A 26,458-nucleotide genomic window follows, 5' to 3' on the forward strand; every position below is an offset into this window, starting at 1 on the left:
AAAAAGATGTGCACAAGTCCTGGCATGGAGTAAGGACCAAGGAATGAAACTGGGGAGATTATTAAATGCCCCATTTTCTTGCCAAACCTTGACGAGGCAGGTCCCTGAATATGCACAGGGAAATGAGGACAGAGGGGACCCAGGCTCTAGATACACGCATGTGGCCCAGCTGTTAGCAGAGGCCCAAACCACGCATGAGCAGGGATCTGGGCTGCCTCCCCCTGCTCTGTGTCCCTGACAACCTCCTTGGGCCTCAGGTTACCCTCTGCAGAACAGAGAGCAGCAGACTCTGCTCTAGGAGGAGCTCCAGGGGGCACACAGTGGGTCTCTGGGGACAAAGTCCTGGGTTAGGCACCAAGGGGAGAGGTGGAGGGGGATAGGAAGACCCCCCTCCAGGCACACCCAGGGGCCAGCAAGACCCAAGTCATTCTGCAAAGCAGCTCCAGCAGGTCTGCCTGCCGGAGTGAAGTGGGGCTCCTCTCTCTTCCCCTCCTTCTCCCACTCCTCTCAGCCAAGCGGGAATTGCAGGGTAGATGCCCGAAGTTTGGCAGATGCTCTGAAGGGAGGTGAGCAGGAGACCCCGGGCCAAGTGCTGTCCCCGAGCTAAGCAAACGCACAGTCTGGGCGCGGCTGTCCCCGTGGTGGTGATTTACTATCCACCTGTCCACGCTGAGTCCTGCAGCCAACAGGACTCTTAATTAAAACATTATTTCTTCCCAGGCTCCGGCGCCTCCGCCCATGATGCCTGGAGAGTGTACACAGCCCTCGAGGACATGCGTAGCCTCGGCACCCCCTCCCCAAAGACCCTCCCCAGGGGCTGCGCAACAATGACGTGGCTGCAGGTCAGAGGTGCAATGGAGGCCCGGCACACTGCCCTGAGGGTCTCCACCCGGAATTCCCACAACGCACTCCCTGCAGTGCCCCGCGATGACCTCCCACACCTAGGCCCAGTTCCCCACCCCCAGATCCTCGTCCTCTTGGCCAGAGTTCTTCAGACCCCCTTCCCCGCTGCCCCAAGACCCTATGCAAGATGAGGCATCCGGATTTAAGGGGAAGGGGGAAACAGCCCAGGGGGTGGGCACAGGTGCCTCCTGGGGAGGTATTTGGGGGTGGAAATGGGGGCACAGTTGGAGGCCTGAGAACGAGCTAGGATGTCCACATCTCCCCGCTGAGTCATTGGAGAGTTCGGCCACGACTGGCTGCACCCCCAGCCAGGGCTGTTCACTGCACAAAGGGCCTGTGGGGGCCCCAAAGAAGGCTAGGTGCTCTCTGGCTGGGAAGGAGGGAATCTGAGAAGACTTCCTGGAGGAGACTGCAATCCCAGGTGTATTGGAGCTGCAGAGAAGAGGTTGAAAAGTGCTCCAGGCAGGGGGCACGGCTTGGGCAAAGGTGTGGCTGGGAGAATGTCCTGGGCAAGAGTGGAAGTGCCTCTGAGTGTCTCTCCTGCCCCTTCTGTGCTTCTCTTCTTGCGATGCCCTCTGGCTGCCCATGGGAGCTTTCCAAGGTGGCACAGTGCTTTCCACTGAAGACAGGGCACCCAGGGCCCCAAGAGGGGAGCAAAAACCTCAAAGTCACACAGCAGAGCTGAAAGGCTCAAGGCTCCCTCCCGATAGGATGGGCAGGAGCAAAAATGTCCTAGGTCCATGTCAGGGACTGAGGCTCCAGCAGGAGTGTCTGAAGCAGTGTGCATCAGCTGGTCAGGCCAGGGTTTCACGGTCCACCTGGGAGCCCAGACCCTGGAACAACAGGAGGGGAAGGGTAAACCCGTTTCAGTCCAGGACCAGGGAAGGGTGAAACACCAGTTCTCCAGCCATTTGTCCTTTCCTTTTACCTAACATCCCTGACACGGACAGTGACATCTGCAGTCATCCCCTCCTGTGGACGTCCCTTGTGTCCTTTAAGAGGAACAGGGATGGCCCCTGGTGAATTTGGCTGTTTTCTTTTTTCTTTCTTTTTTTTTGAGACAGAGTCCTGCTCTGTCGCTAGGCTGGAGTGCAATGGCGTGATTTCGGCTCACTGTAACCTCTGACTCCTGGGTTCAAGCGATTCTCTTGGAACTTGGCTGTTTTCTGCCACCTGATGGCAGTCACAGGAATTGCAGGCAAAGAGTGCAGTAAAGCCAAATCAAAGCTCAATCCTTTATTGTAAGGAGACAGGTAACAGAGCCCAGAGAGGAGAAGCAATTTTCCCAAGGTCACCCAGCAAGTCAGGGGCAACACGGCTCTGGTCCACGTGTTAGTCCAAAAAGAAATGAGACACCAAGGCCATGTCCCTACCCTAGAGGCCAGAAGCATAAGTGTATGGAGGGGGATGATGGTCAATAACATCTGTCTCTTCTCCTCTTTGGGCCTCAGTTTCCCCATCTATGGTCTCCACAATCTCTAAGGTCCTTTCTCTTTCTCAACTACTACAATTACTTACCTGGAGTGAGATCTAGGCTCCCGGGAGGCGGGAGAAGTGCCTTCCAAAAGTGCCCTCTACCCCAGCCTATTCCTTCAGCCAGTACCCAGGTCCCCTTGGTCATGGCTCTGCCTCCTCCAACCCAGACTACCTGAAAGAGGGAGACAGAAAGACACAGGTTGCAGAAAAAACACAGCCCTTGCCTTGGTGTTCAAGGCTTCCCTATTCTGCCCAGTGTCTGGCTGGTGCCTCTTCCTGCCCCTGCCAGGGCTCACCTCTGACCCAGAAATTCCCTCCCCTGCATCCAGGCACCGCTAGAGCTCCAGAAAAATATTCTGAGCAGCCCAATCCTTGCCTCTAGAGAAAATACATCTCACTAACATTTATTAAGCACCTACTATGTGCCAGGCACTGAACTGGGAATCCAACAGGGAACAAGATGGACGGCAGTACCCTCACAGAGTTTACAGTCTACTGCAGGAGACAGGTGAAAAAAATAAGTAAAACGTAGAGAAGTCAGCTGCTGACAAGTGACAGGGAAAGAGAGAAAGCAGGGATGGCGTGAAATTAAATTTTATTATTTATTTATTTACAGACGGAGTTTCACCCTGTCACCCAGGCTGGAGTGTAATGGCACGATCTCAGCTCACTGCAACCTCCGCCTCCCGGATTCAAGCGATTCTCTTGCCTCAGCCTCCCCAGTAGCTGGGATTACAGGCATGCGCCATCATGCCCGGCTACTTTTTGTATTTTTAGTAGAGACGGGGTTTCACCATGTTGGCCAGGCTGGTCTTGAACTCCTGGACTCAAGTGATCTGCTTGCCTCAGCCTCCCAAAGTGCTGGGATTGCAGGTGTGAGCCGCTGCGCCTCGCTGGAATGCAATTTTAAACAGGATGGTCAGGGAGGGCTGCAGGAAGAGAGAGAGTTGGGGACCTGAGGGAACAGCATTCCAGGCTGAAGGAACAGCCTGTCCAGAGGCTCTGAGGCAGCGAGGAGGCCTGCGTGGCTGGAGCAGAGTGAGCAAGGGGAAGAGAGGGAGGAGGAGCAAGCAGGGAGGGAATAAAGCAGGTCATCCAGGCTCTTGCAAGCCTCAGGAAGGACTTGGGCTTTGACCCTGAGGGAGGTGGGAGCCATGGAGGGCTGCCGGCAGAGGAGGGACAGGCCCCGACTCAGGGGCTCACAGGCACCCTCTGGCACCTGCTACGGGGAGGACAGACTTGTAGGGGACAAGGGCAGGGGCTGCGGACCTGAGTGGGGGCGACTGGGCTGGGCCAGAGGTTGAGAAGTGGGAGGATTATGGTTAGACTTTGAAGGCGGAGCTGATGGAACCAGCTGAAGGACAGATAGAGGGGCTTGGGAGGAAGAGAGGAATAGACTGATGCCAATAAAATCAGAATAATAACAACCGTTCCCACTAATGGAGCAGGGAGAAGGTTTAGTGATGAAGGGCGTGCCTTTAAAGCTGGGTTTAAACCCTGGCTCTGCCCCCTCCCAGCTTAATCTTACTCTGCCTCAGCTTCTCCACCTGTAAACCGCCAATGATAATGGCACCCGGCCAGGCACGGTGGCTCACGCGTGTAATCCCAGCACTTTGGGAGGCCGAGGTAGGCGGATCACCTGAGGTTAGGAGTTTGAGACCAGCCTGGCCAACACGGTGAAACGGTCTCTACTAAAAATACAAAAAATTAGCCAGGCATGGTGGCGGGCGCCTGTAATCCCAGCTACTCAGGAGGCTGAGGCAGGAGAATCGCTTGAACCCACGAGGCAGAGGTTGCAGTGAGCCAAGATTGCACCATTTCACTCCAGCTTGGGCAACAGAGAAAGACTCCGTCTAAAAAAAAAAAAAAATGCTGGGTGTGGTGGCTCACGCCTGTAATCCCAGCACTTTGGGAGACCGAGGAGGGCGGGCGGATCACGAGAGATGAGGAGGTCAGGAGATTGAGAGCATCGTGGCTAACACAGTGAAACCCCATTTCTACTAAAAAATAAAAAATAATTAGCCAGGCGTGGTGGCAGGCGCCTGTAATCCCAGCTACTCGGGAGGCTGAGGCAGGAGAATCGCTTGAACCCGGGAGGCAGAGGTTGCAGTGAGCCGAGATCGCGCCACTGCACTCCAGCCTGGGCGACAGAGCAAGACTCCCGTCTCAAAAATAATAAATAATAAATAAATAAAAGCATCCTCGCCAGGGGACAGCGGTAAGGCCACATGAAAAGCCCCTAGCATCTCAAAGGCTCTCAAAGCATGACCATGACTGAGTGCCTGCTAGCTCCCGTGACAACCTGTCTCCCTGCAACGCTGCTGCCTCGAGGCAGAAAATGTTGTCACTACTGCATTTCACAGAGTGTAGAAACAGGAGGTGGCAAGAGAGGCTGGGGGAGGGAGAAGAGGGGGCCCTATCTACCCGGAAGTGAGAGAGGGCCTGGCAGGTTTGTCCCGAGCAGCCCACGCAGCTTCTCTCACCCTAGGGTACCGTCTGCGCCGACAGGTCCCAAGTGTTTTTCTCCTTTCTCACATGGGGAAGCTAAGGCCTCCCCGGCTACTGCTGCACCATCCACTAGTAGCCCCTGCTCTGCCTCTAGAGGTCTGGGAGTGGTCTGGGGAGCTCAGAACCCATTTGATGCCCAGAGAGGGTGGGTTAGCTGCCTCGGGACACACAGCCAGTGAACAGCAAAGGCAGATAGGGGCCCCTGTCTGTTGGGGAAGACAAAGCAGGACTCTGCCATGCTGTGTGTGTGGTCAGGGATGGGCAAGGGGCAGGGCATTAGGACAGGGTGGGAGCCCAGAGGAGGTTGAAACTCTCTCTTTTTTTTTTGTTTTGAGACGGAGTCTCACTGTGTTGTCCAGGCTGGAGTGCAGTGGCGCGATCTCAGCTCACTGCAACCTCCGCCTCCAGGTTCAAGCGATTCTCCTGCCTCAGCCTCCCAAGTAGCTGGGATTACAGGTGCATATCACTATGCCTGGCTAATGTTTGTATTTTTAGTAGAGACAGCATTTCGCCATGTTGGCCAGGCTGGTCTCGAACTCTTGACTTCAGGTGATCCGCCCACCTTGGCCTCCCAAAGTGCTGGGATTGCAGGTGTGAACCATTGCGCCCAGCCAAAACTGTCTCCTCTGAAGGCTTCTGTTCTCTGCCTGGGACCTCACCCTGGTCTCCTGTCTCCAGCCCTCCCCCCAATCACAGTCTGTTCTCCCCGCTGCAGCCAGGGGTTGCCTGTGAGCATTGAGTCAGGTCCCGTTCCTCCTCTGCCCACAGCCCTCTGTGGCTCCCACCTCCCTCGGAGTCAAGGCCCAAGTCCTCCCTGCAGTCCGCAAGGCCCTGCATGAACTGCCCTGGCCCCTCCCCGCCCTCCCTTCCTCCCTCTCTCCCACTTGCTCCAGCCACACGGACCTCCTCGCTGTTCCTCCAACATGCCAGGTGCAGTCCTGCCTCAGGGCCTTTGCACAGGCTGTTCCTACTGCCTGGAACACCCTTCCCTGACTCTCTGTTTAACCACCTCCTCCACATCATAGCCTGACATGTCACCTTTCCGGAGAGGCGTCCCCCAGTCACTGACCCCTCTCCACCTTCCCTGCGTCCCCCACAGCGCCAATTGCAAGTTGACATTCTCCTGTGCTATTATTTGGCTCTAGGCTCTGTGAAGGCGAAATCTGGTCTCTCTGGGTCACTGCTGAATTTCAGTGTCCAGCATGGAGTCTGGCACACAGTAGGCACACAATAAATGCTGACTCTGTACTGCATAATTACAGTCTGGACATCTGAGGGTCGTCCAGCCCCCAGACCTCATAGAAGGTACGCTGCCGAGAACAGCCTCTCCTAGCCCCAAGCTCTGAACCTCCATCCCCCATCATCCTCTCAGCCTCCCCCTCCCCGCTAAGATCTTCCCTCAAGAGGGCCTGGGGAGGGGGCCTCTCCCGCCCCCCCTGCAGCCCCAGGCTCCTGCAACGGGGTGGCATCTGAGGCTCCTGCCCTCAAAACATCAACCCAGGCTCAGTGACTCAAGGCTCTAGAGGGCTGGTGAATGTGACCCCCATAAAATCCAGGGTAATTCATATGGCCCCCGTCCCTCTCCTGTTCAACGCTTCCAAGGAGGTGGTCCCAGGATCTGAGACGAGGCCCCGCCCTCTTCACCACCTCTCGGCCATCCTCGACCCATTTCCCAGAGCTGCCCCAGGCCGGCAGTGAGCTGTTCCCGTGGCCCCAGCGCCCTTCTCTGCAGACCCCTCCTTGGGCCAGAAGACGCCCCACTTGAGGCTTGTCTTGGCCAGGGGACCTCTCGGGGACCCAGATATCCAAGTGTGAGTGTGGGTAACGGACATTAGAGTGGGCTGTGGGAAAGATAAGGCGGTAGGAGAGACCAGAGAAGGAAGAGAGAGACAGAGCTTCAGAGGCAGAGAAAAACGGCAGAGAAAAATGCAGAGACACCAGAGAGATAGAGACACAGACACACATGTTGAGACACAGCGAGAAAAAGAGCAGAGACCAAAATAACAGAGACAGAAATACACAGCGGGAAGAGACAGAAATGGACAGAGACACGCAGAGAAACAGAGAGACAAAAGAGACACACACAGAGAAAAACAGCAGAGACAGAAATGGAGAGAGACAGAGAAAGAGAGAATGGAGAGACACACAGAGGAAAGAAAGCAGAGACCAAAATGGGCAGAGACACAGAGAGAGACAGAGACAAAAGAGACAGAGACTCACAGAGACACAGAGAGAGATGCGCGTGCACACACAGACAGAAATGGACAGGGACACAGAGACAGAGACACAGAGAGACAGAGAGAAAAACAGCAGAGACAGAGACAAATGGACAAAGAGAGAGACAGGGAGAGAGAGACACACACATACACAGACACAGAGAAAAACAGAGACAAAAATGGACAGAGAGACAAAAGAGACAGACACAGACACAAGGAGAAAAACAGCAGAGACAGAAATGGGCAGAGACACAAAGAGACAAAGGGGAAGAGAGACAGAGGCACATACACAGAGCAAAAAAGCAGAGACCAAAATGGGGAGAGAGACAGAGACCAGAGAGGGAGACAGAAATGAGAGAGGGAGACAGAGATGAGGGAGAAACAGGGAGGAAAACAGCAGAGAGAGAAGTGGGCAGAGACACAGAGTGACAGAGAGAAGAGAGACAGAGACAGAGACAATCACAGGCAACCAAATCATCAGGGAAAGAAATAAACAGAGGCAGAGATGGAGAGAGACACACAGAGAGGAAAAAACAGAGACCAAAATGGAGAGAGAGACAGAGGCAAAGACAAAAGAGAGAGAGGTGAGGAGACAAAGATGAGAGATGCAGAGATAAAACAGACAGAGACAAGAGACAGAAAAAAGAGGGAGACAGAGATGAGAGATGGAGATGAGAGAGCCACAAAAGAGATGAGAGAGACAAAGATGAAAGAGACAGAGATAAAAGAGAGACAGAGACAAAAGAGAGAGATGAAACAAAGAGAGGCACAGAGATAAAAGAGTCAGAGACAAGAGACAGAAAGAAGAGGGAGAGAGATGAGAGACAGAGACAAAAGAGAGAAGAGAGACAGAGATGAGAGACAGAGACGAGAGAGTGACAAAGATGAGAGTGACAGAGACAAAAGAGAGAGAGGGAGAAAAACAGCAGAGACGGAAACGCACAGGCAGAGAGCCCGAAAGCAAGACCTGACACCAGCAAGGCTGGGTCAGGAGAGGCCGGGCGGGCAGCGCGAAGTGGGAAAGCAGTGCCGGCCCGGGAGGCCGCCTTGGGCGCCTGCCTCCCCCGCCGCTCTCCAGGGGTCCCCGGCCGCCGCCCCCGCCCCACCCCACCCCACCCCGAGCCCCGCGGCCACCTGGGGTCGCTGACGAGCAGCGGCACCGAGCCGTCCAGCCGCCGCGCGTTGCAGCAGAAGGCGCGCTTCCAGGAGCTCACGCCCCGGCCCACCAGCTGCACGCGCAGGTCGCTGAGCGTGTCCCGCGGCCGCACGGTCAGCGGTAGCAGCAGCGCCTCGTCCGCCAGGTGCACCTTGATGTGGTAGCGCTTCCAGCGCGACAGCCCCCGCCGCAGCCCCTCCATGGCGCCCGCCCGGCTCCGGCTCCAGCTCTGGCCCCGGGCCCCGAGCGCCCCGCGCACCCGCCCGACTAGCCTGGCCGCCCGCCCCCGCCGCGCCCGCGCTCCGCCAGCCCGGACACGCCAGGCACGCAGTGGGCAGGCCCGGCCCGGGGGGGCGGGGCGGGTGCCACGGTCCCCTCAGGCGTCCGCTCCCCACTGCTGGCCCCAGAGTGCGCCCGGGGGTCTAGAGGCGGGGTGGCCACTCAGGACAGAGCCATCAGCGAGGTCATCCCAGCCAAGGAGACGCGCGAATGTCCAGGGGGTTACATGGTGGAGGCTCCAGGGAGGGAGGCTGGGAGGCCACTTTATTTGATCTTTTTAAGGACAGAATCTCACTCGGTCGCCCGGGCTGGAGCGCAGTGGCGCAATCATGGTTCGTTGCAGCCTTGACCTCCCGGGCTCAAGCGATCCTCCCGCCTCAGCCTCTCGAGTAGCTGGGACTACAGGCGCTGCCACCAAGCCCAGCTCACTTTTGTAGTTTTTGTAGAGATGGGCCTGGCTGTGTTGCCCAGGCTGGTTTTGAACTCCTGACGTCAAGTGATTCTCTGCCTCGGCCTCCCAAAGCGGTGGGATTATAACCCTCAGCCACCACGCTCAGCCTACATTAAAAAAAAAATTTACTTTTAGGCCAGGTGCGGTGGCTCATGCCTGGAATCCCAGCACTTTGGGAGACTGAGGCGGGCGGATCACGTGAGGTCAGGAGTTCGAGACCAACCTGGCCAACATGGTGAAACCCCGTCTCTACTATAAGTACAAAAATTAGCCAGGCGTGGTGGCACGTGCCTGTAGTTCCAGCTACTCAGGAGGCTGAGGCAGAAGAATCGCTTGAACCCGCAGACAGAGGTTGCAGTGAGCCGAGATTGTGCCACTGCACTCCAGCCTGAGCCACAGAGCGAGACTTGTCTCAAAAAAAAAAAAAAAGGCCGGATGTGGTGGCTCACGCCTGTAATCTCAGCACTTTGGGAGGCCCAGGTGGGCAGATCACAAGCTCAGGAGATCGAGACCATCCTGGCTAACACGGTGAAACCCCGTCTCTACCAAAAATACAAAAAATTAGCCGGGCGTGGTGGCGGGCGCCTGTAGTCCCAGCTACTCAGGAGGCTGAGGCAGGAGAATGGCGGGAACCCGGGAGGTGGATCTTGCAGTGAGCTGAGATTGCGCCACTGCGTTCCAGCCTGGGAGACACAGCGAGACTCCGTCTCAAAAAAAAAAAAAAAAAGAAAGAGGGAGAGAGAGAGAAAGAGAAGAGGAAAGAAAGAATGAAAGAAAGAAAGAGAGAGAGAGAGGAAGAGAAGGGAAAAAAAGAGAAAGGCTGGGTGCAGGGGCTCACGCCTGTAATCCCAACACTTTGGGAGGCCGAGGTGGGCAGATCACCTGAGGTTGGGAGATCGAGATCTACCGGATCAACACAGAGAAATCCCGTCTCTACAAAAAATACAAAAAAATTAGCCAGGCGTGGTGGTGGGTGCCTGTAATCCCAACTACTCAGGAGGCTGAGCCAGGAGAATCGCTTGAACCCGGGAGGTGGAGGTTGTTGTGAGCAGAAATCTGCCATTGCACTCTAGCCTGGGCAACAAGAGGGAAACTCCGTCTCAAAAAAAAAAGAAAAGAGCACCTGCTAAGTGACAGACAGTCTTCTAGGTACTTTATTGGGGTGGGGGAAGCATCTCTTACTTTTCTCATGACACTATGACTTCCCATTTTACAAGTGAGAAAACTGAGGCATAGAGAAGAAAAGAGATTTCCCAGAGGAAACAGAAAAGTGGCAGAGCTGGGATTCGAACCCAGGCCACCTAGCATTAGCAGTTTTGTTGTAATCCATTCATTACAGAAACATCACTTTTTTTTTTTTTTTTTTTTGAGACAGAGTTTCGCTCTTGTTGCCCAGGGTGGAGTACAATGGCACGATCTCGGCTCACCGCAACCTCCGCCTCCCAGGTGCAAGCGATTCTCCTGCCTCAGCCTTCCCAAGTAGCTGGGATTACAGGCATGCGCCACCAAGCCTGGCTAATTTTTTGTATTTTTAGTAGAGACGGGGTTTCTCCATGTTAGTCAGGCTGGTCTTGAACTCCCGATCTCAGGTGATCCACCCGCCTCGGCATCCCAAAGTGCTGGGATTACAGGTGGGAGCCACCTCGCCCAGCCCACAAACATCACTCTTATACAACCATGAGAGTTCAGATGGAGGTTTCTAGTTTTTATTATTATTATTACTATTTTTGAGATGGAGTCTCACTCTGTCACTCAGGCTGGAGTGCAATGGCAATATCTCGGCTCACTGCAGCCTCTGCCTCCTGGGTTCAAGCGATTCTCCTGCCTCAGCCTCCTGAGTAGCTGGAATTACAGGCATGCGCCACCACGCCAGGCTAATTTTTGTATTTTTAGTAGAGACAGGGTTTCACCATGTTAGCCAGGGTGGTCTCAAACTCCTGACCTCAAGTGATCTGCCTGCCTTGGCCTCCCAAATTGCTGGGATTACAGGCATGAGCCACCACGTCCAGCCTTTTTTTTTTTTCAGATGGAGATTTTAAAGATAACTCAAACCAAATTAAATTCCAGATGGCCCCTTCAACCCTTGCCCCCAGCGAAATAAACTATACAAATATTAGGAGAAAACACAGGAGTTATAAATAAAAATAATCTGGGCCAGGCATGGTGGTTCACACCTGTAATCCCAGCACTTTGGGAGGCTGAGGCAGGCAAATCAAGAGGTCAGGAGTTCGAGACCAGCCTGGCCAACATGGTGAAACCCCGTCTCTACTAAAAATACAAAAATTAGCCAGGTGTGGTGGTGCAGGCCTGTAATCCCAGCTACTCAGGAGGCTGAGGCGGGAGAATCACTTGAACCCAGGAGGTGGAGCTTGCAGTGAGCCGAGACCACGCCATTGCACTCCAGCCTGTGTGACAGAGTGATATTCCATCTCAAAAAAATATAAAAATAAAAATAATCTTAATTGTGTTAAAGCATATTAAACCCAGAAACCTTTAATTAAAATATTAATAACTGACTACAAATATAAAATTCCTACACACATATGCACATTAAAAAAATACTAGAAGATCAAAAGGCAACATCAAGGAAGAAAGTTTTCCAAAACACGACAGACAAAAGACTGATCTTAATATGTAAAGAACATCTGGAAATCAATAAGGATTAACAAGCAAATTGAAAAAGGGGTGAGAGACTGGGCACAGTGGCTCACTCCTGTAATCTCAGCACTTTGGGAGGCCAAGGTGGGTGGATCACCTGGGGTCAGGAGATCGAGACTAGCCTGGCCAACATGGTGAAACCCTGTCTCTACTAAAAATACAAAAATTAGCCAGGTGTGGTGGTGGGTGCCTATAATTCCAGCTACTTGGGAGGCTGAGGCAGGAGAATGGCTTCAACCCAGGAGGTTGAAGTACAATGCCCAGGGTGGAGTACAATGGCAACTGTGGAGTACACAGTTGCAGTGAGCCAAGATTGCACCACTGCACTCCAGCCTGGGCGACAGAGTGAGAGACTGTCTTAAGAAAAACAAAACAGGCTGGGCACGGTGGCTCACGCCTGTAATCCCAGCACTTTGGGAGGCTGAGGCAGGCGGATCCCCTGAGGAAGGGAGTTCGAGACCAGCCTGGCCAACATGGAGAAACCCTGTCTACTAAAAATTCAAAATTAGCTGGGTGTGGTGGTGCATGCCTGTAATCCCAGCTACTTGGGAGGCTGAGGCAGGAGAATCATTTGAACCCAGGAGGCAGTGGTTGCGGTGAGCCAACATCGCACCATTGCACTCCAGCCTGGGCAACAAGAGCGAAACTCCATCTCAAAAAAAAAAAAGAAAAAAGAAAAACAAAACAAACAAATAAAAAATACTAGAAGATGAAGAGGCAACATCAAGGAGGAAAATCTTCCAAAACATGATAGACAAGAGACTGATATCCTTAATATGTAAAAAGCATCTAGAAATCAATATGGATTAACAAGCCAGTCCAAAAAAGGGTGAAAGACATGAATGGATTTTTGTTGTTGTTGTTTTGTTTTGTTTTTGAGCAAACAGGGTCTTGCTGTTTCCCACACGGGAATGCAGTGACACAATCTTGGCTCACTGAAACTGTGTACCACCCCTCCCGGCTAATTTTTAGTATTTTTAGTAGAGACAGGGTTTCGCCATGTTGCCCAGGCTGGTCTCAAACTCCTGGGATTCAAGCAATCCTCCCACCTCAGCCTCCCAAAGTGCTGGGATTACAAGCATAAGCCACCACACATGAACGGTTTTCTGAAAAGGAAATACAAACACCTTCTGGGCATAGGCAAGGGAGTTCATTCTCGCTCATGGTAACCTAAATATAAAAAAAAACTACCATGAAATATCTTTTTCTTCTTTTCATCTGTCTGGCTGGTAAAGATGAAAAAGTCTGAGCATTTGCTGTGTTTTCAGGGTTTTGGGAAAAGAGCAGCCTCATGCTGCTGGGGTTCAGAGTGTGAAATGGTGTAAGCTCTCTGACAATAGCTATTTGAAAAAGGTATAAGCCAGCAGTGTCCTTTCTGGGAAGGTATCCATGTGCACAAAGAGAGATGATAACATAATACATGTGCCAAGAAATTTACATGTAACACAGCAAAGTAGGAGGCTGGCATGATCCCTGACCTCCTTGAACAAAGGAGGGACACTGAGGCCTGGAGAGGAGTAGTGGCAGAATGAGAACCCAGGCTGGGCTGGTCACTCTCCGGGGAAGGTGGGCGGGCTGGCTTAACCTGAAGAACTAGGTCACCATGGCCCCAGCCACTTCCCTATTCAGGCTGAATTCCAGGCCTCGCCCATCATAATTGCTGGTGTTCAAGAAGGTCAAAGGGAGGCCTGGGGACACTCGGCTTTAACACGGGGAGGCCACGCTGAGCCCTGGGAGTGCTAGGTGCCACTTCCAGTTAATTCTGACTTTCTCATTAAGCTGTTAGGAAAAGTCCGGTGGCTGTGGGCGACCGGCCCCTCTGCCTGGGTCTGTGGATTAGAGGGATCATGGTTTTTGCCTCGAGACACTGTATTATCTGTTGCGGGCAATTATGGAAGACCCAGGCAGACAGTGATGAGGTCAGAGAATCCCTGAGCTCTGGAGTCTGGGAGGCTCAGAATCGTGGGATCACTGAACATGTAGACACTTAGGATCTTAGAACAGCTGGTGTTCAGTCCTCCTGAACATTGTGGAATCTCAGAGCTCTCTAGTGGGTGGGTGGGGGCTCTGAGCGGTAATCACCATACATCCCCTCTGGCTGTCTTAGGGGAGAAAAAGCTGCAGTAGTAAGTTTTAAGAAAGTTCAGCAGGAAGCAAGAGGAATAGGCTTTTAAAAATGGGCCAGAGGCCGGGCATGGCGGCTCTTGCCTGTAATCCCAGCACTTTGGGAGGCCGAGGCAGGAGGATCGCTTGAGGCCAGGATTTTAAGACTAGCCTAAGCCACATAGCAAGGCCCTGACTCTACAATTTTTTTTTTTTTTTTTGAGACGGAGTCTCACTCTTTCACCTAGGCTGGAGTGTCTTTTCACCTAGGCACGAACTCAGCTCACTGCAACCTCCACCTCCCAGGTTCAAGCGATTCTCCTGCCTCCTGAGTAGCTGAGGTTAGAGGCATGCGCCACCACGCCAGGCTAATTTTTATATTTTTAGTAGACACGGGGTTTCACCATGTTAGCCAGGCTGGTCTCGAACTCCTTATCTTAAGTGATCCGCCTGCCTCAGTCTCCCAAAGTGCTGGGATTACAGGTATGAGCCACCATGCCCGGCCAGAATTTTAAAATTAGCTGGGCATGGTGGTGTGCGCCCCCGTAGTCCCAGCTACTCAGGAGACTGAGGCAAGTGAATCACCTGAGACCAGGAGTTGGAGGCTGCAGTGAGCTATGATTGCACCACTGCACTCCAGCCTGGGCAACAGAGCAAGACCCTCTCTCAAAAAAAAGAAAGAAAGAAAGAAAGAAATCTCTTCTACATTACAAGAGGCAAAGTATCTATAATTCCAGAATGTGGCAATGCTAAGGGCAGTGGATATGTTACAGATGGGGGCAAGTGGGCCTGGCACCCACCCTCCTTCCCTATTTGCCTACAGGATTGGTGGAATATGCAGCCCCCCCACCACCCACACTTCTCCCTGCTGCCCAGCCTCTGATGAACAGGCATTCTGGCCTATATTACTATTATTATTTATTTTTATTTATTTTTTTTTTTGAGACAGAGTCTTGCTCTGTTGCCCAGGCTGGAGTACAGTGGCACGATCTTGGCTCACTGAAAGCTCTGCCTCCCGGGTTCACGCCATTCTCCTGCCTCAGCCTCCCGAGTAGCTGAAACTACAGGCGCCCGCCACCATGCCCAGCTAATTTTTTTGTATTTTTAGTACAGACGGGGTTTCACCACGTTGGCCAGGATGGTCTTGATCTCCTGACCTCATGATCCACCCGCCTCGGCCTCCCAAAGTGCTGGGATTACAGGCATTGAGCCACCGGGCCCGGCCGGCCTATGCTATTATTTTATTTTATCTTATTTTACTTTATGAGACAGGATCTTACTCTGTTGCCCAGGCTGGAGTACAGTGGCATGATCATGGCTCACTGCAGCCTCAACCTCCCAGGCTCAAGCGATCCTCCCACCTCAGCCTCCTGAGTAGCTGGGACTACAGGCACACACCTGTAATCCTGGTTGTGGTGGCAGGTGCCTGTAATCCCAGCTACTCTGGAGGCTAAGGCAGGAGAATCACTTGAACCTAGGAGGCGCAGGTTGCAGTGAGCCAAGATCGTACCACTGCACTCCAGCCTGGGCGACAAGAGCAAAACTCTACCTAAAGGAAGGAAGGAAGAGAGGGGGGAGGAAGGGAAGAGAGGAAGGAAAGAAGGAGGGAGGGAGAAAAGGAAGGAAGGAGGGAGGGAAGGAGGGAAGGAAGGAAGGAAGGAAGGGAGGAGGGATTGATTGATTCACTTCCAGGATGTTTGTTGGGCAAATGAAGGTTTATGGTGGTCCCTATTGGCAAGTTGTGTTTTTCTAGCCTCATTCTATTAGAAACAAAGGCTATCTGCCACCAACATGTTTAAACAAAGTAGCATTCCTCATATATAAAGAGTTGTTAGAAATCAATAAAAATAAAGCAACACGTGCAAAGAACGTGCATACACTTTGGACACACAAAAGACTTGTAAAAAAGAATTTCACTGCTGGGCACGGTGGCTGATGCCTGTAATCCCAGCATTTTGGGAGGCTGAGATGGGCGGATCACCTGAGGTTGGGAGTTCGAGACCAGCCTGAGCAATATGGAGAAACCCTGTCTCTACTAAAAATACAAAATTAGCCGGGCATGGTGGCACATGCCTGTAATCCCACCTACTCGGGAGGCTGAGGCAGGAGAAGTGCTTGGACCTGGGAGGTGGAGGTTGCGGTGAGCCGAGATCGTGCCATTGCTCTCCAGCCTGGGCAGCAAGAGTGAACTCCGTCTCAAAAAAAAAAAAAAAAAAAGAATTTCACCACTCTAATATTTGACAAAAAGATCCAATAATAGTTTTTGTGAAGGTACAAGGCAGTGAGCACTTGCATACATTGCTGGGATAAGTTAGTACCAAGTACCATCTTTCTGGAAGGCGAAATGGCAAAGTATATTGAAAGTCTTTGATGGAAAATAACCATAATGACTCAACATTTGTTGAGTGACAACCTCATTTATTATCTTTTCCCCATCAGAACAGAAACTCCCCAATGGCTATTTTGTCTGTTCTGTTCACCGCTGAGTTCCCAATGTCTGAAACAACTCATGCCCCTGATTTTTATACCCAGCATGATCCCGTCTACTCAGTTTTCTGAAGTTTGAGAACCACTGAGCTAAGCTAAAAGGAAAGTTTTTATGCAGACAGACGTCCGAGCATCCAATCTATTTAGGCCTTTTTGACAACACTCAAGTTCCCAGCATTGAGTGAAGAATTCTCAGGGGCTCCCCACTGACCCATAGGTTAATAGATGTGCTTGTAGTTATTAGAATTAAATGAGGTGATTTTTCCTTTTTTTTTTTTTTCTTTGAGGGAAGGTCTGGCTCTGTGTCACCCAGGCTGGAGTAGAGCGGCGTGATCTCAGCTCACTGCAACCTCCGCCTCCTGGGCTCAAGTGATCCTCCCACCTCGGCCTCCCGAGTAGCTGGGACTATAAGTGCACACCATCCCGCGTGGCTAATTATTGTATTATTATTATTATTGTTATTGTTATTATTGTTATAATTATTATTTTGTAGAGACAGGGTTTTGCCATGTTGCCCAGACTGGTCTCGAACTCCTGGGCTCAAAACAAATCTGCCCACCTTGGCCTCTCAAAGTGCTGGGATTCCAGGTGTGAGCCACCACACCCAGCCTGAGATAATTTATCACATTGAGTCTTTAGCATGCTCCAGGCGTGTTCAAGGTTTTACAAACCTCAACTCACCTCATGGCAATGCTATGAGATAGATGCTAATATCAAGCCCTTTTTTTTTTTAATACAAACAATCCCATAGTATTTATTGCCATCTTGTAGTAACACAAGGGTAATCAAAACAATATGAATAAATGTTCACATTGGACAAAGGACATCTAAACACAAACTGTATCCTTCTCAACGATTTCTCACTTCATTGATCATTTCTAGTTGGAGACACTTTGTAGCAGAGTACTATCATCTCGTTTTAGCATGAGCCGACCCAGTTGTTTTCTTGACTTTGTTTTAGAATGAATCTCTTCTGCATCATCTAATACAAGGTTCATATACTCATCAAAACCAATGATACAGCCTTCTATCCGCATATTCACTTGCTCATAGAGCCGCACCTGAACCCGCGATCTATTTTGTAAGTATCTGAAGATGAGGTTGATGAGCTGCGCCATCACCTTCTGCACTTTCTGGCCCTGGCCACGGTATGCCATGGTGGAATTTCACCCATTTTTTTTTTAATAATTTATTTTGTTTCGTTTTGTTTTTTTGAGACAGAATCTCACTCTGTCGCCCACGCTGGAGTGCAGTGGCACGATCTCGGCTCGCTGCAAGCTGCGCCTCCCGGGTTCAGGCCATTCTCCTGCCTCAGCCCCCCGAGTAGCTGGGACTACAGGCGCCCGCCACCACGCCCACCTACTTTTTTTAGCAGAGACGGGGTTTCACCATGTTAGTCAGGATGGTCTCGATCTCCTGACCTCGTGATCCGCCCACCTCGGCCTCCCAGAGTGCTGGGATTATAGGCGTGAGCCACCGCGTCCGGCCCTAATTTTTTGTATTTTTAGTAGAGATGGGTTTCACCATATTAGCCAGGATGGTCTCGATCTCCTGACCTCGTGATCCGCCCGCCTCGGCCTCCCAGAGTGCTGGGATTACAGGCGTGAGCCACCGCGCCCGGCCGAATATCAGGCCCATTTTACAGATGAGGAAACTGAATGCATAGCATGAAGGCAGTACCCGAGCCAAGGCCTGGCACATAGTAGGTGCTTAGTTTGAGCAGGATCTAAATCTCGTTTGGTCAGACCCACAGACACACAGCTCCATGAACAGTCGCTCCCGTCTCTCCAGGGGACCCCAGGAAGCACTTCATAAATATTTCAGTTCTTGAATTCTTTGGTGACTCTATACAGAGCCGCCAGGAAAGGTGAGCAGGGGCGGGAGAGGCAGCTTTCCAAGGGGGGCGGAGACATGAGGCACACATCAAGTCACTCGCCAGCCCGGATACACCGAAATGTACACAGCGTGAGGAGAAGTCAGTCACACAGAGACACAGACACACCCAAGGCAAATGCAGCCATGACATGTAGCGAGAGAAAAATGAGACATGTAGTCACATGCGCAGAGACACATGCCCCCCAGAGCAAACACAGACACACACAGGGACACACGCCCCATGACAAACGCAGATGCACACAGAGAGACACACGGCCTTAAGCCTCACACACGGAGATTCACCAGATCCACACCCCAAGACAGAAGCAGGCACGTCCACTCCTGAGACCAACACACACTCACTGTAAGAGAAGCACAGGGCCTTCACCTACCGGGGGCCGGGTTGGGAGGCTCTGGAGACCCTCGACCCTTGAGGAAGCCCCCATTCCAGCCTCCACCTGCGCCTCCAGGGCCTCCCACTAAGGTGGCGTTGGGCCCGTGGGGGAAACGCTGGGCGGGCAGAGAGATGGGGGCTTCCGCGGCAGGAGGGGCCCAACCGGGTCGGCTGCGTTGCGGGGCGTGGCTCCTGGGCGCCACCTGGTGGGCACATGGAGTAGAGGGCCCGGCTGCCCCAAGTGCAGATCCACATCTGTGCAGCTCCTGGGTTCATCTGTTTCTGCTTTTGTCTATTTGCGTCCCTGCCCCAAGTGCAGATCCACATCTGTGCAGCTCCTGGGTTCATCTGTTTCTGCTTTTGTCTATTTGCGTCCCTGCCCCAAGTGCAGATCCACATCTGTGCAGCTCCTGGGTTCATCTGTTTCTGCTTTTGTCTATTTGCGTCCCTGTGTGTATGCGTCTGTTTCACTCTGTGTCTCAGTCTCTGTCTCTCTTCTCCCCGAATCTCTCTTTTTCTGTGTCTCGGTGTCTTTATCTTTCCATCCCTCTTTTTTCTCCCCTTCCCTCCCCCAAGGCTTCCCCCACCTCCAGAGCCTGAGGCTTCGTCAATAAGCAAGCCAGGCATCTCCAGTGACCCAGCACACCCCACTTATAGCCGCATCTCTTGGGTCCCGTCCCTCAACGGCATCTTGGTCCCCATGAGTGTCCACCTGCTATGACTCAGCCAGGGGCTGAGTGAGTGGGGGTGTGATGCCCAACGGACTCTCACTCTGTCGCCCAGGCTGTAGTGCAGTGGTGCAATCTCAGCTCACTGCAACCTCCACCTCCCAGGTTCAAGAGATTCTCCTGCCTCAGCCCCCCGAGTAGCTGGGATTACAGGCATGCGCCACCATGCCCTGCTAATTCTTGTATTTTTAGTAGAGACAAGGTTTTGCCATGTTGACCAGGCTGATCTCGAACTCCTGACCTCAGGTGATCCACCCACCTCAGCCTCCCAAAGTGCTGGGATTACAGACATGAGCCACCGTGCCTGGCTAATTATATTTATTTTTTTATACACAGTCTCGCTCTGTCGCCCAGACTGGAGTGCAGTGGTGTGATCTCAGCTCACTGTAACTTCCACCTCCCAGATTCAAGTGATTCTCCTGCCTCAGCCTCCCGAGTAGCTGGGATTACAGGCGTGCACCACCACAGCTGGCTAATTTTTGTGTTTTTAGTAGAGATGGAGTTTCATCATGTTGACCAGGCTGGTCTCAAGTGATCTGCCTGCCTCGGCCTCCCAAAGTGCTTGGAGTACAGGTGTGAGGCACCATGCCCAGCTGTGCCCACCAGTTCTGCCAGCCTGCTTGCTCCTATGTTCTGGTCTTTGGAGCAGGGATCCCAAAACTGGAGGTGGCTTGTGGCCTCCCTGCTGTGTCCAAACAGAGCCAGGGCCCTGAGTCCAGTGTGGCTCGCCCCTCCTTCCCCAGGGCTGGCTGGTGCTAGCTTCCTGGAGGTGAAAGTGCTCATGGCATGGGGAGACCGGGGACACGGGGACAGTGAGGATTTGGATCTCAAGCAAGGAAAGGCCTGAAGAGAGACATTTGAGTGTTACCCTCAAACCCTTCGAGGAGGGCTGGCTCTCTTCTTCTCAAGAAGAAGAAACCCTACAGGCTGGTGGTCCCATCCCTGATCAGCCACTGCGGCCCCAGGTCCCCATGTTCCTGCCTGCTCTGTTGCTCAAAGGTGCTAGGCCAGGTGCATGGCTCATGCCTGGAGTCCCAGCTACTCAGGAGGCTGGGGCATGAGGATTACTTCCAGGAGCTCAAGGTTGCAGTGAGCTATGATCGCGCCGTTGTACTCCAGCCTGGGCGACAGAGCAAGACCCCATCGCTCCGAAAAACAAAAAAAGGGTGGGAGGCGTGTCCTTTCCTTCCTGGGGGCTTCTGCACACCCTGTTTCTTCTTCTGGAAAGCCCTTCTGGGGCTCCTTCACTCCTCATGGCTTAGGTCTGCCCAGTCCCCTCCTCCAAGAAGCCAGTCTCATTCCACCCCCAGACAACAGGAACCTGCAGGCTTGTCTCAGTCATGGCTGCATCCCTGCCATGGAGCCCTGCTCGCAGTAAGTACCCAAGAAGCATTTGCTAAGCTAAATGAGCAAGAAAACAAAGGACTCAGAGCCCGGCTCTTGAGCCTGGATTTCATCTTGACTTGCTTGGCAGGGGGCCTTGGCCAAGTGGGTTTCCTTCCTGCTCTGTGCACTGTTTCCCCAGCAATGGGGACCTTTCCCGGACCACTTGTGAGATCCACCCTGCTGGGTTTCATTTCAACTGAGTCTGTAAATATTTGGTCTGCTGTGGCCGGCAGCATCCACGCAGGGGAAGCTTCAGTGCCTTTTACGAGCTCCCCGTGAGGCCTGATATGCGTTTTCTGTGGCTGGGTACACGGGGCACCCCAGTAGTTTCACAGCTCGTTGGCACGAGGTGGCTATGATTGCAAGACTGGAAGAAGCCGAGAGACACCATCAGTGGCTTCCAGCACTTAACTCCACAGCGTGCAGCATTTGAGAGGCCAGAGGGGCCTCTTGTTTTAAAAACTGTAATGCAACATTATAGATTACAGCTGCAATGGAAATCGAGCCCAACGATTCCCCTTCCCTAAGTCTATAGGCCACACTTAATTTCTTAGAGGGCAGAGGGGAGGGATTTCTGTTGGGCAAGGAGTGGGAAGCCCTGGTTTAGACCTGTATCTTGCTAAAAAAATTCAAAGAACCACAACCACTTGCTATGCACCTACTGTATGCCAGATATTGCATAAAGCACTTTTTTATTTTTTTTGAGATGGAGTCTCATTCTGTCTCCCAGGCTGGAGTGCAGTGGTGCGATCTTGACTCACTGCAACCTCCGCCTCCCAGGTTCAAGCGATTCTCCTGCCTCAGCCTCCTTAGTAGCTGGGATTACAGGCATGCGCCACCATGCCCAGCTAATTTTCATATTTTTAGTAGAGACAGGGTTTCACCATGTTGGCCAGGCTGGTCTCGAACTCCTGACCTCAGGTGATCTGCCCACCTCACCTTCCCAAAGTGCGGGGACTACTGGCGTGAGCTACCGTGCCCGGCCAAAACCTGCTTTTTTTTTTCTTTTTTTTTTTTTTGATGGAGTCTCGCTCTGTCACCCAGGCTGGAGTGCAGTGGTGCAACCTCAGCTCACTGCACCCTCCATCTCTGTGTTCAGGCGATTCTCCTGTCTCAGTCTCCTGAGTAGCTGGGACTACAGGTGCCTACCACCACACCCGGCTAATTTTTGTGTTTTTAGTACAGACGGAGTTTCACCATGTTGGCCAGGCTGGTCTCAAACACCTGAGCTCAGGTGATCCACCCGCCTCACCCTCCCAAAGTGCTGGGATTACAGGCATGAGCCACCGCGCCCGGCCAAAACCTGTATTTTAAAAGGCTGTGCACTGGGGAGATGCAGATGCCTGCCCCAACGATGCTTATGAGGTGGAGAGTGCCGACAATAAACAATGCTTTAGCGAGTGGTCAGAGCCACGAGGACAGGCAGGTGTGACAAGGCAGAGGGTGATGAGGCGCTGCTGATCCAGTGGTCAGAGGAGACCTCTTGCAGGGGGCAGAATTTGAAGGGGCTGGGCATATGTGGCTGGTCTCCTCAGTCACAGCCAGTGCCACGCTGTTCTTTTTTGAGACAGCCCTGTCGCCCAGGCTGGAGTGCAGTGGTGTGATCACAGCTCACTGCCGCCTCTGCCTCCTGAGCCCAAGTGATCCTCCCTCCTCAGCCTCGTGGGTAGCTGGGACTACAGGCGTACACCAGCAGCCCAGCCAATTTTATTTTTTTGTACAGATGGGGTCTTGCTACATTACCCACACTGCTTTCAAACTCCTGGGCTCCAGTGATCCTCCCACCTCAGCCTCCCAAAGTGCTGGGATTACAGGCGTGAGCCACCGGGCCCTGGTTCACAGACCGCCCAGGAAGCTCTCCCAGGAGGGCAATGTCTCGGGTCCTCAGTACCTTATGCTCCACTGAACCCGGCAGCTGCTGTGTCAATATTTGCAGGCAGCTGCATCTCACGAGGATTTGAGGAGTACGGAGAAGCGGCTCTTGGTGCTCCCGGGAGTAATTTAGGGGCAGTTTCTGGCCCAGTATTGTTGTCTCTGGAAGCACTGTAGGACGTGTAGAGTTATCCTTGGGGTCAACTCTAGAGGCCAAGCGCATGTGCAAAATTATGTACACATTCACGTACGCAGCTTGCTCACTGGTGCCCCAAACACCTATCCCTTCACCACCGTGTGACCGCAGCACGGGGCGCCCTGACAACTGGGGAGGCTGAGGAGAAGGGACCTCGGGCTGCAGCCTCAGCTCCATGGCTCGCTACCTCTGGGCGGATCTCAGCCTCCCTCGGGCTCAGAACCTTCTTCCGCGCTTGACTTTCCCAGGAACTGACTCCGGTTTCCCAAGGAGCTGCACCGGGGTATGTCTGGGTTTGGTGATGTTGTGTGGCATCCGTAGGTGTCCTCATATAAATCGGTGGCTGGCCACGGGTACTAGAGATGTCTAACTTGCTTGACTGGTAAGCACATCGGGTGCTTCCCAAAGTGGATTCTGTTGTACACCAGGGTGATGGACGAGAATGCCCACGTCCTAATCCCTGGGACCTATGAACACATTGCTCTCCAAGACAAAGGGACCTTGCAGATGTGATTAAGGTGAAGGAATTCGTGGCTGGGTGTGGTGGCTCATGCCTGTCATCCCAGCACTTTGGGAAGCCAAGGCAGGAGAATCACCCGAGGCCACGAGTTTGAGACCAGCTTGCCCAACATGGGGAAACCCCATCTCTACTAAAAATACAAAAATTAGCCAGGCATGGTGGCAGGTACCTGTAATCCCAGCTACTTGGGAGGCTGAAGCAGGAGAATCGCTTGAACCCGGGAAGTGGAGGTTGCAGTGAGCCGAGATTGTGCCGCTGCACTCCAGCCTGGGCAACACGGCGCGGCTTCATCTCAAAAAACAAAGAGCAAAGCTCTCCTAGTCCATCCAGCTGACCAAAGAAGTGGCTGAAGGGCTGAGGTCTGAACCCACCCAGCAGTGAGAGCAGAATCCGAACCCTGATTTGTCACCATCGCATGACCAGGTAGGAGCAGCCTCACTTCTCCCGTGGGTCACTGGGACTCAAGGAAGCCCTGCCCCTCAGTCCGGCAAACCTGTTAAAAGGCACGGCATCCCCGTTAAACGTTGACTTTATGGCTGTTGGGTTTTTTTTGGAATCAAAAGGCCCTGTTCTAACTTTTCCTTTGAAATTATGGGACTAGGAGTCATGCATGCAATTTGAGACTGGCAATCATCGTGGAGGCTTGGGAGTTCCTTGGGAATGAGAAAATCTAACCTAGGAGCTGTTTTGAAATGTAATGAAATCTTTATGAATACTAAATTTAGCAATTGGTGAAGTTGACACATTTTGTAGCTGTGGAGACATTTCATAAGGTCTTAATTCTACTTTTTCTTTCCTTCTTTTTTTTTTTTTGAGATGGAGTTTCGCTCTTTCACCCGGGACTAGAGTGAAGTGGCGCGATCTCGGCTCACTGCAACCTCTGCCCCCCAGGGTTCAAGAAGTCTCCTGCCTCAACCTCCCGAGTAGCTGGGATTACAGGCACCCACCACCATGCCTGGTTAATATTTGTATTTTTAGTAGAAATGGGGGTTTCCCCATGTTGGCCAGGCTGGTCTCGAACTCTTGACCACAGGTGACCTACCCGCCTCAGCGTCCAAAAGTGCTGGGATTCGAGGCATGAGCCACCGCGCCAGGCCATAAGGTCTTAATTCTGATTCTGCTGTTTTCTTTCTGTATGGCTGGAGCTGGTCATTTCCTCACCGGGACCCCCTCCAGACCTCTGGCATTGCATTTCGCCAGGGCCCCTGTGAAACATGAGCACCCGAGGCTCTATTCCTGTAGGGCTCCCCAGGGCCTGCCAACATGTATTAAGCATTTACTGTATGCCAAGCTTTTTATGTGGATTAACTAATCTTTGTAAAGATCCCATATGGCAACTACAATGATTACTCCCTCCTTCCAGTTAAAGCGGCTAAAGCAGACAGTAATGACCTGCCCGTGGGCAGGCAGGTAGTGAGAAGCCTGGGTGCCAGGCAGTTGGCTCCTAAACTTGCTCTCAAGAAGCTCCCTGTTTCTGCCCCAGTGGCTCTCATTCCTGTGATGCCCCCACAGCTCCCCCTCCCCTTTAAAAACGTCTTTAAAACGATGGGAAATGATACATAACAAAATTCACCACCAAATGGTATACCAAGGCCAGGCATGGTGGCTCATGCCTGTAGACCCAGCAACTTGGGAGGCCAAGGTGGGAGGATGGCTTGAGCTCCGGAGTTCGAGGCTGCAGTGAGCTATGATCGCGCCACTGCATTCCAGCCTGGGAGACACAGCGAGACCCTGTCTCGTAAAAAAGGGGAATTGGAATCTTCATATAGTGCTAGTAGGAATGTATAATGGTACCACCACCGTGGAAAAGTCTGGCTATACTTCCAGAAGTAAAACACAGGGAGTTACAAAGTCAGCATGGGACCCAGCATCCCAGTCCCACGTATATACACAGGAGAATGGAAAACAGGTGTTCAAACACATACATATCCTTAAATGCTCACGGCAGCGTGATTCACACACAACTGCCCAAAGGAGGGAACCACCCACACGTCCATCAGCATCTCCTTTTCATATCACGTATTTTGTCCCACCCACATTTTCTCTCTTGAAATAAAAGTTGAGTTAATATAACGTACCTACGCTCAATTATTAAAGAGACAGGCCAGGTGCGGTGGCTCACGCCTGTAATCCCAGCACTTTGGGAGGCCGAGGTGGGCGGATCACTTGAGGTCAGGAGTTCGAGACCAGCCTGGCCAACATGGTGGAACCCCGTCTCTACTAAAAATACAAAAATTAGCTGGGCATGGTGGCAGGCACCTGTAATCCCAGCTACTTGGGAGGCTGAGGCAGGAGAATCGTTTGAACCTGGGAAGTGGAGGCTGCAGTGAGCCCAGATCCTCACCACTGCACTCCAGCAGTGACAGAGTGAGACTGTGTCTCCAAAAAAAAAAAAAAAAAGGTGGGGGGGGGGAACCAGGACACAAACACGCTTGCAGGAAGAAGGCCACATGATGAAGATGGAGGACGAGACTGGGCAATGTTTTTACAGACCAAGGAATGCCCAGAGGTGCTCGGCAGCTGCCAGAAGCCAGGAGGCTCAGGACGGAGCCTGGGAAGGACACAGCCGTGCCCACACCCAGATCTCAGACTCCTGGCCTCAAGAACTGAGAGCCAATGAGCTTCCTTAGGCAGTCTATGGTGCTTTGTGACAGCCGTCCTGGTAACTTGAGTGTTTCGTTTCTGTGTGGAACAGAGCTGGTTCCAGGCCCGGCTCGTTGGAAAGGGCAGGGCTCTTCTGCCTCCATAGGATGTCCAGTGGGACTGGTTCCCTTTCCAGCTCCCATAGAGCAGCCTGGCAGTGGATGAGCCCCTGCTTCATAGTTCAGGAGGCCACACCCACCTCCAGGAAGGGGTGCTCCGTGACGTCTGAGACACCGAGGTCTGAAAACAGGGCCTGCTCCCAATCCCAGGCTGCCTCCTCAACGCAGGCTAAGCCTGCCTTTTATTGCCCAACAGGGAAGCTCTCAACCCCAATTTCTAGACTCTGGCTTGTCGGGGAGACAGGCAAGCCGCGAAGACCCCATGTGCAACACGGAGGCGGCGTGGCGCCCAGTCCACCTGCCACTGGAAAATGACTCCAGAAGCCGCCACCGTGGGGGAGGCTCCGGAATGCGTTCACGGCAGCTCAGGCCCAGACAGGACGCCGAAGGCCAGGGCCAACCTGCCTTTCATGCTCCGGTGTCTGCGGCAAGCTGGGCTGGATTTTAACATGGCTTTTTAAAAACTTAACTTCCCAGCGGGGGCGGGG

At 52.7% G+C, this 26,458-nt stretch overlaps 2 protein-coding genes across 2 annotated transcripts; both read right to left on the reverse strand.

Moving 5' to 3' along the window:
• Window positions 1–3,169: 3,169 nt before the first annotated feature.
• Window positions 3,170–8,531, reverse strand: LOC134757033 (ubiquitin domain-containing protein TINCR-like). Its single transcript, XM_063697632.1, has 2 exons — window positions 8,238–8,531; window positions 3,170–3,272 (listed from the first exon to the last, which is right to left on the reverse strand). The coding sequence occupies exons 1-2, from the start codon at window positions 8,459–8,461 to the stop codon at window positions 3,170–3,172; spliced, it is 327 nt and encodes a 108-aa protein (XP_063553702.1). The 5' UTR covers window positions 8,462–8,531.
• Window positions 8,532–16,964: 8,433 nt separating this feature from the next.
• Window positions 16,965–17,401, reverse strand: LOC134757034 (small nuclear ribonucleoprotein E-like). The gene has a single exon (XM_063697633.1). It carries the CDS (start codon window positions 17,392–17,394, stop codon window positions 17,116–17,118), a length of 279 nt encoding a protein of 92 aa, XP_063553703.1. The 5' UTR covers window positions 17,395–17,401; the 3' UTR covers window positions 16,965–17,115.
• Between the last annotated feature and the right edge of the window lie 9,057 nt (window positions 17,402–26,458).

Source organism: Gorilla gorilla, chromosome 14, assembly GCF_029281585.2.
Source record: "Gorilla gorilla gorilla isolate KB3781 chromosome 14, NHGRI_mGorGor1-v2.1_pri, whole genome shotgun sequence".
In the NCBI taxonomy this organism is placed as follows: Eukaryota; Metazoa; Chordata; class Mammalia; order Primates; family Hominidae; genus Gorilla; species Gorilla gorilla.